General features: G+C 41.4%; 1 protein-coding gene across 1 annotated transcript; it reads right to left on the minus strand.

Annotated features, from left to right (window-relative positions):
- Positions 1-3307: 3307 nt before the first annotated feature.
- LOC147316748 (uncharacterized) lies at positions 3308-14391 on the minus strand. Its single transcript, XM_086313312.1, has 12 exons — positions 14234-14391; positions 13459-13602; positions 12142-12304; positions 11862-12054; positions 9923-9967; positions 9176-9220; positions 8429-8473; positions 7462-7515; positions 5294-7283; positions 5112-5177; positions 4313-4663; positions 3308-3818 (listed from the first exon to the last, which is right to left on the minus strand). The coding sequence occupies exons 2-12, from the start codon at positions 13565-13567 to the stop codon at positions 3604-3606; spliced, it is 3276 nt and encodes a 1091-aa protein (XP_086169438.1). The 5' UTR covers positions 13568-13602; positions 14234-14391; the 3' UTR covers positions 3308-3603.
- Between the last annotated feature and the right edge of the window lie 506 nt (positions 14392-14897).

The following is a 14897-nucleotide window of genomic DNA, read 5'->3' on the forward strand; positions in this document are numbered from 1 at the left end:
GTACTAGGAAAGAACCCACGCAAAAGCAGGAAGAACATGCAAACTCCACACAGAGCGACGGTAGAGCTGAACTCAAGACCTTCTTCCTGTGCGGTAACGGTGCTAACCACTGTGCCGCCCGCGTGTGAGCAACCGTCTCCCAGAAATTTAAAAAAGTTCAGTTACTTTCTTTCAAGCTGCTTACACTACATTGACTTTTGTTTTTACACAATCTCAGAAGAGGAGAGCCACTGAGGGAACGCCTTCCGCCCTCGGACGCCTCCACCGTGACCTCCACTTCTGAGAGGAATTGCCCACAGATCAAGCATGGAGTGTGCCTGAATGGACATACAGAACTCCAAGGTTCGGCCCAGTGTTGAGGGTTTTCCCAAAGGAGAGGGCCCGGCGGGCGGTGCCTCACAGCCCTCTGCCTCTGGGAGTGGCCCCTTTCTACTAAGGAGGCAAGAGGTGGCCAGGAGTCTGTCAGCGAGTTCTGCATGTCCTGGTGACCCTCCACCTGTTTCACAGGTGGGTGCAGCCTGATCTATCTAGTGAAAGTCTAGACAGACCAGACCAGCTCAACCACACAGACACTTCCTACCTGATTTGAGGACAAAAGCAGAGTATGCAATATGTGGGACACACACACACACACACACACACACACACACACACACACACAGATCAGTTGAAAGGGACAGAAGAAATGGCAAAAGTGAGAATATCTCACACACACACAACAGAGGGGGAAGAGATAGAGAAATTGGCAAATGTGAGATCATGCTAAGCAGCTTGAACTGAAAGTGACTGGAAATGTTTACGTTAGATCAGCCACCCATCCATTCTCTGCTGTGTTTCTTTTCCAGTGTCACAGGGCAGCTCGAGCCTATCCCAGCTATCTTAGGGCGAGAAGCAGGGTACACCCTCGACAGGTCACCAGTCTGTTACAGGGCTAACACATAGACGCAGAAAACCATTCGCACCTATCGCCAATTTACACTCTTCGATTACCTATTGCCACTAACTGCAGGTCGTTGGACTGTGGCAGGAAGCCGAAGTACTAGGAAAGAACCCACGCAAAAGCAGGAAGAACATGCAAACTCCACACAGAGCGACGGTAGAGCTGAACTCAAGACCTTCTTCCTGTGCGGTAACGGTGCTAACCACTGTGCCGCCCGCGTGTGAGCAACCGTCTCCCAGAAATTTAAAAAAGTTCAGTTACTTTCTTTCAAGCTGCTTACACTACATTGACTTTTGTTTTTACACAATCTCAGAAGAGGAGAGCCACTGAGGGAACGCCTTCCGCCCTCGGACGCCTCCACCGTGACCTCCACTTCTGAGAGGAATTGCCCACAGATCAAGCATGGAGTGTGCCTGAATGGACATACAGAACTCCAAGGTTCGGCCCAGTGTTGAGGGTTTTCCCAAAGGAGAGGGCCCGGCGGGCGGTGCCTCACAGCCCTCTGCCTCTGGGAGTGGCCCCTTTCTACTAAGGAGGCAAGAGGTGGCCAGGAGTCTGTCAGCGAGTTCTGCATGTCCTGGTGACCCTCCACCTGTTTCACAGGTGGGTGCAGCCTGATCTATCTAGTGAAAGTCTAGACAGACCAGACCAGCTCAACCACACAGACACTTCCTACCTGATTTGAGGACAAAAGCAGAGTATGCAATATGTGGGACACACACACACACACACACACACACACACTCACTCACAGATCAGTTGAAAGGGACAGAAGAAATGGCAAAAGTGAGAATATCTCACACACACACAACAGAGGGGGAAGAGATAGAGAAATTGGCAAATGTGAGATCATGCTAAGCAGCTTGAACTGAAAGTGACTGGAAATGTTTACGTTTGATCAGCCACCCATCCATTCTCTGCTGTGTTTCTTTTCCAGTGTCACAGGGCAGCTCGATCCTATCCCAGCTATCTTAGGGCGAGAAGCAGGGTACACCCTCGACAGGTCACCAGTCTGTTACAGGGCTAACACATAGACGCAGAAAACCATTCGCACCTATCGCCAATTTACACTCTTCGATTACCTATTGCCACTAACTGCAGGTCGTTGGACTGTGGCAGGAAGCGGGAGTACTAGGAAAGAACCCACGCAAAAGCAGGAAGAACATGCAAACTCCACACAGAGCGACGGTAGAGCTGAACTCAAGACCTTCTTCCTGTGCGGTAACGGTGCTAACCACTGTGCCGCCCGCGTGTGAGCAACCGTCTCCCAGAAATTTGAAAAAGTTCAGTTACTTTCTTTCAAGCTGCTTACACTACATTGACTTTTGTTTTTACACAATCTCAGAAGAGGAGAGCCACTGAGGGAACGCCTTCCGCCCTCGGACGCCTCCACCGTGACCTCCACTTCTGAGAGGAATTGCCCACAGATCAAGCATGGAGTGTGCCTGAATGGACATACAGAACTCCAAGGTTCGGCCCAGTGTTGAGGGTTTTCCCAAAGGAGAGGGCCCGGCGGGCGGTGCCTCACAGCCCTCTGCCTCTGGGAGTGGCCCCTTTCTACTAAGGAGGCAAGAGGTGGCCAGGAGTCTGTCAGCGAGTTCTGCATGTCCTGGTGACCCTCCACCTGTTTCACAGGTGGGTGCAGCCTGATCTATCTAGTGAAAGTCTAGACAGACCAGACCAGCTCAACCACACAGACACTTCCTACCTGATTTGAGGACAAAAGCAGAGTATGCAATATGTGGGACACACACACACACACACACACACACATACGTGTTTTCATGATATATCAGTACCTATGACAAAAATGTGACAAATGGGAACGTGCCTTTCTGAAGGTCCTAGAGGCATGGGAATCACAAAAAATTTGACCCATGCTTCCAGGAACACGCCCATCTGTTGAGATTTTGGCTAGGGTTAAATTTTGGTCAAACCTGAATTTACTGCTACTTATGAGGACACTGTCAGGTTTATGTGACTTATGAGTACCATAAGGTCACACACACTGATATTTCATGTTTAGGTGAATTGTGAAGCCCATGGATACACACATAATTTTCAAGTATACATGACTTATAAGGACCAGGTAAGGGTAGGGTCTGTATTTTCAGCTTGGCTCCTTTTGAGATTACAATATAATAGGCATGGATGCACAATAGTAATGCTCACCAGTCGGGTAACTTCTGACAGAAATATCAGACATTCATGTGTTAATACAACACAGTAAATCTGAGCTGTATAGAGACTTAAAAAGAGACATAGCTCAAAAATGTGGTCAGTCTACTTTTTAAGTCTTAATATTGTATTGCATTAATTTTGCAGTGAATGTTTATGTGAATAAAAACATGGAACATTTTCTGCCTTTCTTATTTTTTAATTACAAAATGCACCCATAATAAACAGATTTATGGGTATAAACAATGCAATGCAGAGACCTGTAATACTGAAATAACTGTGAGTGACCTGCAATACTGAAATAACTGAGAGTAACAAACTATCTCCCTTGAGTATTAACTTATGATGGCAAAAACCAGGAGAAAGGACTGAGTAACTTAGTCATTACTAACCCAACAGACAAAGTCAAAAATTAAAAAAAAATAAAAATGAAAATCAAGTTAATTTTAACTGATGCAGCATTCCTGAACCTGCATTTTGTAATTTTATTTATTCATCTTTCTTTTCAATGCTACGATCCTGTTGTGGATGTAATACTTTATGGCAACCCAGTCTCTGCCTTTCAGAGCTGCCGGCTCTGCTTGGATGCAGGAGTCACATTCCTTTTTGCCAGGTACTTTGCAGCTTGTTATGAAATGAAGTAAGTGCCGCTCAACAGCCTTTACTTCATCATCTGTCCACTTGCACCTTGCCTTCCCAGCTGTCATAAATGGAAACAAAAAATATATATCTTAATGCGAATGTAAGATAAGAGAGAAAATATTCTAGTTTCTAATGTGAATACAAAATGTTCTCAAACCTTGCTTTCTACTGGAGCACTTTAAAGGAGCAATAAGCACAATTCATCATACTTAGGTTGAAGGAATTAAAAATGGCTATGTGAATAATTAGAGGTGTAATTTCATCTGGAGTACAGCATGAAGTCACAATCCCTCTCTCTGTGTTGATCTCCAGCCATAGACTTTGGTTTGGTTTACAGGCAGTGCAAAACAGCACACCTAGCAGTGAAAAGATATTGCTTAATGCTCCTTCAAGGATGCTTGGGATGAACCATTTGAAGTGCTGTGTTCTGCTGGGAATCAAAGAAGATGAAACGGATTATGATAAAAGCTCTTAATAGTGTCATGCCTGAAAAGAATAAACATGTCCATTGATAACAAGTATATTCACTTAAAACATTTTGTATATGGGTACCTTTACCCTTTCCTGGTGCAGTGTTGCTGATGTTTTTGCTGTCCAGGGTGGTTGAGGCAGAAGCGCCCTCCATATTGTCCAGGGTGGTTGAGGCAGAAGCGCCCTCCATGTTGTCCAGGGTGGTTGAGGCAGAAGCGCCCTCCATGTTGTCCAGGGTGGTTGAGGCAGAAGCGCCCTCCATATTGTCCAGGGTGGTTGAGGCAGAAGCGCCCTCCATATTGTCCAGGGTGGTTGAGGCAGAAGCGCCCTCCATATTGTCCAGGGTGGTTGAGGCAGAAGCGCCCTCCATATTGTCCAGGGAAGCTGAGTAAAGTGTGTGGCTTTGGTTCCCAGAATTCTTGGTCCTTGAGCCTTTGAAAAGTAACAGTGAAATATGAGAATTAATGCATTTTTTGTTTGCATTGTAGGCAAAGTCAGCATTGGGCAGTGTGTAATTTTACATTTGATATGAATATTTTACATGTGAACATAATCTACTAATAATACTCATCAATACTCAGGCATCTCCCTAGAAACACATTACTTGCATGCACTACCTCTCAACTTGTGTGCCTAATCTCACAGAAGTGGACCTCCTAATCCTTATATTTAATATTTGCCTTTGTATTGCTTATTTATGCATTTTGCCAGACTTCAATGTATCCAGATCTTTTAGTACCATATTAATGAATGGTGTCTACCATTCTGTCTAATTTATATACTGCTGTCCCTTAAGCCCATCTAACATGACATGAACCTATTAACTGTCTCCAGTCTCATAACTTAAAGATATTATCACACACTGGGCAAGTCAAGATACCTTTGTGTTGTTGAGGGTCAGTGATGGTTTCTCCACTGGAATCATCATCACTTGTAACTGCTTCATCTTGTTGGGGAAAAATAATCAAGACAAAATATTTATATTAGAATCTGCTGAACATTCACAAATGTTATATTCAAAGATAACTATGTTTCAAAAAAAAAGAAAGAAAAAGAATTCACCATCAGGATTGATCACGATGTCATCCAGCCCTTTCCCCTGCAGGTCAGACAGTTTTCCTTTCTCCATTGCAATCAACAGTTTGCTGACTTTTGCAAGCTGCAGGGTACTCTCTGGAAGCCGGTAGAATTCTCGATGGACACGGATGTCGTGTCCGAGAAAGGTGGCAAGTTGATCCATTTCATTTTCTTTTAGATTTAGTACTGTGGACAAAGTGGCAACTTGTTTCCGCAATCTTGTTGAGGTAAGGGCCTCTGGGTACTTTGCACCACATTTATTTGCATACTTGCGAAAGCAGTCAGAGCCTCTGTAATGGGAAAGGACACCTGGGCGTGCAAACAAGTACACATTCTCTGTGTGGACTTGACACTCACTTCTGGCTTTTGCGAGGAGCTCCATTGCAGTGATCATGTCAGGTGTGAGAAGCACAGGTACCATTCTTGATCTTTTACCACGAATCTCAACTCTGTCAAAGTGCTTTGCAAGTTTCCTTTCAAACTCAGTTAGGCCGATCATAATGTCAGGATTCAACTCTGTGCGATTCCGGGATGTAAAAACCTGGAGCTCCATTTTTGAAACTTCTCCTTGCCTTTTTCTGTTAAATAGCACTACCTGCGTCAAAGTCACTTGAGCAAGATTTCCGAAGGTTGTGCTGTTGGGTTTTTCCTCAAGGTCCTTCATGTACATTGCGGACTTAGTAGCAAGAAACTTATGCAGCAGTGACACATCCTGTGTAAATGGCAAAATCTGTGGTTTATTCCATTTGGCTTGTTGAAGTGTGCCCAATGCAGCAGCTGAAATGGACTCTGACCACTTTTTTTCATACAGAGTGGCAAACTGCTTGGCTGACTCTGCAACATCATAGCGATTTGCAATGATGGCTTTACACTGCACAATGCTTGCAACTTTAGCCAAACTGTGTCCCAATTTCAAAGCCAAGGATGGGGTTTTATATGAGTTGCTCTCCTGCTCATAACCAGCAACAGCTCTGACTGCTTGTATGACATGGGGAAAGTTAGTAGGCATAACAAGGTCTTCTGTGCTCTTCAAAGGTGTCATAGCTCTGGCGGTTATCAATAACCTTGCGATCTCTCTCATTTTTTGGCGTATGTAATCATTCCTTTTCTCATTTGGTTTTCTGCCATTGTACAGTGACTCACCAAGGCTAAGAATGTCTCTTTCACTCGTTACTACAAAGGAAATGTCATCCTGATTCATTTCACAAGCAATCTTCCATACAGCTTCATGAACTTGATCAGGTTTCGGTAATTGCAGATGCATCCGTCTTTGCCCAGAGGGAGCTTCCTCATTAAACCTCTGAGGGCACCTTCTCACATGCCTCCAAAGGCAATTTCTTGCATATAGTCCTTGACAAAATTTACAATGACGGTAGTCCTCAGATCCTGTTGCAGTAGTGGGTCTTCGACAAGCAACCATTTCTCCAGCACCAGAAGTTGCCACAGTAGCATTATGGTTAAAGTTTCCCCTCTTCTTAATAGAGCGCAACAAATCTCTTCTTTTGCAGGATCTTTTATCATAACTGAAGGCGCTTGCAACTTCCGGCACATTACCGTGGGCAGATTCAAGGTGTCTTGCCAATTTAGCAATGGCCTTTTTACAATATAGACAGTATTGCTTCTTGTTGTACTTGCTTTGTCTTTCCGTGTTTGGCAAAGGTAGGACTTTTATGGAGCTGTTTTTAGGTGATGTGACCCCTGATGAATCAAAACTGCGGCTTGTTACCGAAGTACTGTGACTGCTACTTCTCAGTGACAAACTAAATGTTGTAGGTTTCTCTGAACTGGTGATCTTCCCACTGTGTCCTGAAGCCGTCTCCAATGCCATGTCATTTAACGTATTTTGGGGAACCACAGATTCTGTGATTTTCATGTCCACACTATGGAGACTTGTGTCAGAGGAACTGCCACATGAATCTGGGAAATAGTCTTTATCTTCATAATCCGTACAATCTGAGAATTCATCAGTAGAGATCTGAACGAAAATGGAGAAAAAGCATCTTTGTATTTATTAATAGCTAGAATGTCATTCCCCCTCCAGTAGCAGAACATTCTGCAATCCATGACTTGATGAAAATGCATTCATGTAGTAAATATGCATAATTACATAGCATAAACAATTTGAATGAAGAAGAAAAAGGCAGCTGGCTTACCTGCTCTGAGGTAGCTGTCTGGTGAAAGGTGAGAACTCGAGATTTTTGTCTGGCCTTACATGAAACGTAACAAATTAAATGTTTGTAATTATAATTCATTTGAAAACTAACTCAAAATTATTATGCAATTCAGTATACTGTAAAAAACATTGCTAGTAGGTTAAGAAATGAAAAACAATGCATTGTAACGTAATAGTGAGAATGATTTAACATACATATCACACACTTTGTGTCATGTCATTTTGACATAAAATCTTGGGTGAAAATTCATTTGTGAACCCTGTCAATCATTAATTATATTTGCTGAGATGAAAGGCTGCATTGAGTTCACATATATGTCACAGATACATTAGTGAACATTATTGACAGGAGGATCTGAGTTCCTTATTCTAGATATTATAGAAACTTAACACAGTACAGTTCTGCTACCCAACAATATGAGGACAGTGTAACACACACACACTAGAGTTGTTGGTCCAACCATATGAGGACGTATTCTGAAACACACTCATGTTCTTCACAGCTTGAAACAATATGAGGACATGACGACTGAACACATGTAGAGTTCATGTTCCTGACTTCTAACTTGTCCTGCTGTTGGCAATAAAAGCTCTAAACCCAACACTGATGTAAAGCCATCTATTTCCCCAGAAATCCAACCATGTAAACTGATCAGCTTCAGGTTAAATGGACAAAAACATGCGTAAAAGGACAAAAATGTTAAATTTAATTGGAATAAAGACCAAATTGATGCTTTAAAGGGAAAGTTTGGACTAACAACTGGTATAGCCAATTTCCTTTTCCTAATGCTAATGTTGATTTTGGGAAACTTTCACTCAAACTGATTGTTTTAATACAATCAAAGTGCATTTCATTTATGCACTAGGCCCAACTGACTCATATACTTGATTCCAAATACAAAATTATGCGTAACCTGTTGGAGGAATGAAGTGGATTTGTCACTCACTTCTTGGTCTGTAGGAGGTTGGGACAGGGTCTCAACACTTGGTGTCTGCAACAAAAGACAACAATATAATGTCAGAAACATTCTGTACTACAAATGCTGACTAGCTCATTAACTACAGATCATACTTGTTTCAGTGAACATTATTACAGAAGGATCTGACTTCCTTATGCCAGATTCTATAGAAACTTAACACAGTACAGTTCTGCTACCCAACAATATGAGGACAGTGTAACACACACACTAGAGTTGTTGGTCCAACCATATGAGGACGTATTCTGAAACACACTCATGTTCTTCACAGCTTGAAACAATATGAGGACATGACGACTGAACACATGTAGAGTTCATGTTCCTGACTTCCAACTTGTCCTGCTGTTGTCAATAAAAGCTCTAAACCCAACACTGATGTAAAGCCATCTATTTCCCCAGAAATCCAACCATGTAAACTGATCAGCTTCAGGTTAAATGGACAAAAACATGTGTAAAAGGACAAAAATATTAAATTTAATTGGAATAAAGACCAAATTGATGCTTTAAAGGGAAAGTTTGGACTAACAACTGGTATAGCCAATTTCCTTCTCCTAATGCTAATGTTGATTTTGGGAAACTTTCACTCAAACTGATTGTTTTAATACAATCAAAGTGCATTTCATTTATGCACTAGGCCCAACTGACTCATATACTTGATTCCAAATACAAAAATTTATGCGTAACCTGTTGGAGGAATGAAGTGGATTTGTCACTCACTTCTTGGTCTGTAGGAGGTTGGGACAGGGTCTCAACACTTGGTGTCTGCAACAAAAGACAACAATATAATGTCAGAAACATTCTGTACTACAAATGCTGACTAGCTCATTAACTACAGATCATACTTGTTTCAGTGAACATTATTACAGAAGGATCTGACTTCCTTATGCCAGATTCTATAGAAACTTAACACAGTACAGTTCTGCTACCCAACAATATGAGGACAGTGTAACACACACACACTAGAGTTGTTGGTCCAACCATATGAGGACGTATTCTGAAACACACTCATGTTCTTCACAGCTTGAAACAATATGAGGACATGACGACTGAACACATGTAGAGTTCATGTTCCTGACTTCTAACTTGTCCTGCTGTTGTCAATAAAAGCTCTAAACCCAACACTGATGTAAAGCCATCTATTTCCCCAGAAATCCAATCATGTAAACTGATCAGCTTCAGGTTAAATGGACAAAAACATGCGTAAAAGGACAAAAATGTTAAATTTAATTGGAATAAAGACCAAATTGATGCTTTAAAGGGAAAGTTTGGACTAACAACTGGTATAGCCAATTTCCTTTTCCTAATGCTAATGTTGATTTTGGGAAACTTTCACTCAAACTGATTGTTTTAATACAATCAAAGTGCATTTCATTTATGCACTAGGCCCAACTGACTCATATACTTGATTCCAAATACAAAATTATGCGTAACCTGTTGGAGGAATGAAGTGGATTTGTCACTCACTTCTTGGTCTGTAGGAGGTTGGGACAGGGTCTCAACACTTGGTGTCTGCAACAAAAGACAACAATATAATGTCAGAAACATTCTGTACTACAAATGCTGACTAGCTCATTAACTACAGATCATACTTGTTTCAGTGAACATTATTACAGAAGGATCTGACTTCCTTATGCCAGATTCTATAGAAACTTAACACAGTACAGTTCTGCTACCCAACAATATGAGGACAGTGTAACACACACTAGAGTTGTTGGTCCAACCATATGAGGACGTATTCTGAAACACACTCATGTTCTTCACAGCTTGAAACAATATGAGGACATGACGACTGAACACATGTAGAGTTCATGTTCCTGACTTCTAACTTGTCCTGCTGTTGTCAATAAAAGCTCTAAACCCAACACTGATGTAAAGCCATCTATTTCCCCAGAAATCCAATCATGTAAACTGATCAGCTTCAGGTTAAATGGACAAAAACATGTGTAAAAGGACAAAAATATTAAATTTAATTGGAATAAAGACCAAATTGATGCTTTAAAACCCTCGGAGGGTTTAAGTCAAAATAGGGACCCTTTGGATTTTTGATTCTCAATATATCAATCATTTTAAAGACTAGTTGCATGAAACTTGGCCATGAGGTGCATTTTAGGATTATTTTTAAAATTCAATGATCCCGTCTATGGTGTGGTATATAGCAAAGGAGATTCACATAAGTGTTACCTCCTGTGTTCCTCGTACCATTTTGGGTCCCATTGACTCCCATTATAATCACATATTTTCGATATACTGTAATCCTGACATGTGATGATGCCTTTCTCGTGAATACCTAATGGATCTAAGCCTCAGCCTTCAAAATAAAGGAAAAATAGGTTTTGGATCAAATGAGCAAAATATTAGGTACAGCACCACCATAGACATTTTCAGTGGTTTTGAATGCAGGACATGGTTCTCTTACTATGCAAAATACATGACAATAAAACAGCTCACCACCATAAAATAGTCTTGATGTAGTGGAACTGATATAACAGAGTGGTGTGAATGTGATTGAGAATATATTTATACTGTGTGTCGGTCGCAAACAAAACAGCCTATAGAGCCGCCTTCTTGAAGTGAACAACGGCAGCCTGCTCCGTTTTTTGTTTTTTTTCCCTTCTCTGAACCTCTGTCAGTGTTATGTTGCTCCACTTTGCACACACTGGCTCTGAGCAAGTGAGTGGAGGGGTGCAAAAGCAGCCACGTGTTTGCAGAGCAGAGGGGGGAGGGGTGCAAAAGCAGCCACCTGTTTGCAGAGCAGAGGGGGGAGGGGCAGTTGTTACTCTCTCAGTGGCAAGTCAGCAGAGCTGGGGGAGAGACAGAGAGAGATCCTTTTCTATCTTCTTGGATTCAAGTGCACATTTGAAGTCTGTGAGAATAGTTTGCAGCCTTGTCTTGCGAGTCATTTCTGCACAGACGCCACGAAATGCACAGACGCGCGCACGGACAACACAAAGCGCACGGTCAATTTCGGGGAGGCTCTTGCTGAGAAAGAGCAGCAGTGCTCATCGTGCAAACAGCACATTATTATCGTAACTGCTGCAAAGATATATATATTCTGAAACACACTCATGTTCTTCACAGCTTGAAACAATATGAGGACATGACGACTGAACACATGTAGAGTTCATGTTCCTGACTTCTAACTTGTCCTGCTGTTGGCAATAAAAGCTCTAAACCCAACACTGATGTAAAGCCATCTATTTCCCCAGAAATCCAATCATGTAAACTGATCAGCTTCAGGTTAAATGGACAAAAACATCTGTAAAAGGACAAAAATATCAAATTTTGTCAATAAAACCCTGCACTGATCTACTCTGGTCTTCATAACTAGAATAATATCTATCTTTTCATCTACTAATATTTAACATTCCCTGTACTGCACAATCTATGAAGAGGATTTACTTACCAGAGCTCGCCATGGCCACATAGATTCTCCATAGTCATAGGTGATTTCACTCTCCGCTTGGATATTTTCAATAGCAAACAAGCAGAGATGAGGTTTATCCTGGACTGCCAGCTGTTTCATCTTGCAGTTTGGGTACTTGTGGTCATCATTAACCAGCCGGCCAAGTGAGTCGTCTTCACGGGAGGCATCAATGCTAAAAGTGAAGAAAAGAACATATGTTTTGTTCACTAAAAACATAATGTTGTAAAGAACAACTGATATTGTATATGCCTTTACTTACCACCATGTGCTATTTTTCCATTTAAAATCAAATAGGAAAGCAGTTTGCTTTTCTGTGTACTTTTTCTGCCGCTTGTCCCGTTCATGTTCTGAGATAAGCTCCCCACGGTACTCGACCACAAAGGATCCCTTTTCAATTGGTTCAGAGGCAAATACACCACGTCCTAATACAAGATGTTCAATAAGTAGCGTTAAGTAATACAATCCAAATCAGGTTTACTGCAGCTGATCAGCCACTGACAAAACATATGCAGAACAAACAATCACAAAATGTTTTAATTGTGAGGGGAACATCTAGATCAGGGGTGCCCAATCCCGGTCCTCGAGAGCTACTGTCCTGCAGCTTTTAGATGCATCCTTGTTCCCACACACCTGAATCAAATGAATGGCTTGTTATCAGGCCTTTGCCAAACATGATGGCATGCTGAAGAGATCAAACCATTTGATTCAGGTGTGTGGGAACAAGGATGCATCTAAAAGCTGCAGGACGGTAGCTCTCGAGGACCGGGATTGGGCAGCCCTGATCTAGATGCTTACGTTCAGGGCTGCAACAAATGAGTTGATACAATAAATAAATGCTAATAATAAAAAAACCAATTATTAAAATAGTTGGCAACAAATTTCAAATACATGAAAATATAAAACATTTTTTAATCTAGATGATAGATAGATAGCTAGCTAGCTTTGGGAGGTTCCCTCAGGGAAACTGAAGCAATTGTTATATATTTGTCACGGTCCGGGGCAGCGGTCGTGTGGAGAGTGGAAGGAGGACCCAAAACGCAGCACTTATTCAGGTGTGAGGGTGATTTATTGATAATATCAAACACAAAGTGGAGATGGCAAACAGAACTAAGGACGAAACTAAACTGGGATAAACTACACAGAGGAGTGGGAAACCTGAACATGAAGGGAGAACAGCAGGGAGAGCACGCAGAGGATTACACCAGGTATGAACACAGACGACGCGACGAGGAACAGAGGCAAACACACACTATAAATACACAGAGAGACACTGGGAAGTCACACACAGGTGGGAGACACAGCTGGACCTGATTAACCTGATGAGACAGGGGAACACTAACACCAGGGACCAACAGAGGGAGCACAAACCCAGAACCCAGTGTCTAAAATCCCAAACACAAACCATCCCAAAACAGCCATGAATAATAATGAAAGTAATAACAATAAAGAACATAAACACAAAGTCACCGAGTCATGGTCGCAGGGCCATGACAATATTATTAAATATTATAATAAACATTAGTTGCAGCTCTGGTAATATTCATGCAGTAGCCATAAGGAACAACATATAACATACCTTTATAGTCATTGATCCATTGGGCCTTTAAACAAGTCTTGTCACTTCCAGATAAAATAAAGTGAGCAGCCTCTGCTTCAGGACGAAGTCTGAGTCTTCTTTTTGACATGTTCTTCACTCTCAATCTGCTCAACCTGTACACATCTTCATGAGAAAATGACGAAAAGTCAGCAAGACAAAACCAACCAGTACTTTCTTTACATGGTATTTTAAATAGTATTTTTCTGCCTTAAATCACAATGCATTTGCTAATCAGACTAATATACCAGTGCAAACACTTTGCAAATGTAATGTGACATTAAATTACCTTCACGAATAATTTTAACATGCCAATACACGGACAAATACTGTAAACTGTGCACTTTACTACCATTACTGAAACACTAATGTCATTGATTTGTGCTAAACAGGAAAACATTAATATTATCATTTAAATCCCAGAAAACATATCTTGAAATAAAATGCGTGTTGCAGTAGCCTACACTTAAAAAGAGCTTAGACTGACTGTCTCTGCAGTTGCAGATGCAGAGAGGGCCGCAGGCCCTTTAACTCCAGTGGAAATTTAAAAACAATTAAATTTAACTTCTAATATCTGTTGCTGAAGATAAAGCTAAAGTATATTTATTACCATTTATCATCATGCACCATTTTAACTTTATTCAAATCGATTGTGTGTTGTTTCCATTCCATTTAGCTAACATTAATTAGCTTGTTAAACATACAACTTTACCTCGAAGCGTGCGTGAAATCATGGATATCAAAGGTAAATACATACGTCAAGATAAATCTCTCCTGAGTGCTGAAGGTCCCGGATGTGCCGTTCACGCAGAGCTCCGGCGAGTTTGTATCTTGCCGTGACCAGCAGCTCTTTGGTTGAGGCTTTCGAACAATCAGATGCATCTTTACTCACTTGTTGACCAATCAGAGACGTCGTTCTATGCTCCACTGATGAAATGCTGCATCCTCTCACCAGCCACGGTCTCTCCTCGTCCATTTAACAACAAAAACACAGCAACACGTGCTGTATTTGAGGTAGGAACACTTGAGAACTGTCACAATGTTTTGCAAACTGCTGTTACAGTTAATTTCGTTCCGTTAATTTGTTTGGTTCCTATTCTTAAGTAACACTTAATACACATGTGGTTAGCTTGCTGGTCTAGTTTAAGTTAGCATGGGCATGCTGTTCACTGATAGAGTAAGGCCAAAATTGTCCTGATATTGTCAGTGTGTTATCATAAACATGTCCTAATTTGTCATGAAAAGAAGAGCAGCACCCCTAGACCCCCAAGTGAAAATACAGATAATAGATAAGCAATTTAAGAAAATAAGTATAATGTATATAATAAATGATTTTACTGTCACTTTCCTGGGTCTGTTGACCCAGCGTTTTAAGTTTTAGTTTGTTTGGATGTCGATGTTTGTTTATAAGTTCTTTAGGT

This window comes from Aulonocara sp. 'chitande type north' Nkhata Bay, linkage group LG12 (assembly GCF_057382095.1).
Source record: "Aulonocara sp. 'chitande type north' Nkhata Bay isolate Kocher_YH1m ecotype deep benthic linkage group LG12, A_spYH_male_GT1.1, whole genome shotgun sequence".
Lineage (NCBI taxonomy): Eukaryota > Metazoa > Chordata > Actinopteri > Cichliformes > Cichlidae > Aulonocara > Aulonocara sp. 'chitande type north' Nkhata Bay.

Coding starts and splice junctions, on each gene's coding strand:
- LOC147316748 (XM_086313312.1), bottom strand. CDS start 13,567: ATGTCAAAAAGAAGACTCAGACTTCGTCCTGAAGCAGAGGCTGCTCAC. Junction 12,305..13,458: donor ATGGATCAATGACTATAAAG/GTATGTTATATG, acceptor ATCTTGTATTAG/GACGTGGTGTATTTGCCTCT. Junction 12,055..12,141: donor TGGAAAAATAGCACATGGTG/GTAAGTAAAGGC, acceptor CTTCACTTTTAG/CATTGATGCCTCCCGTGAAG.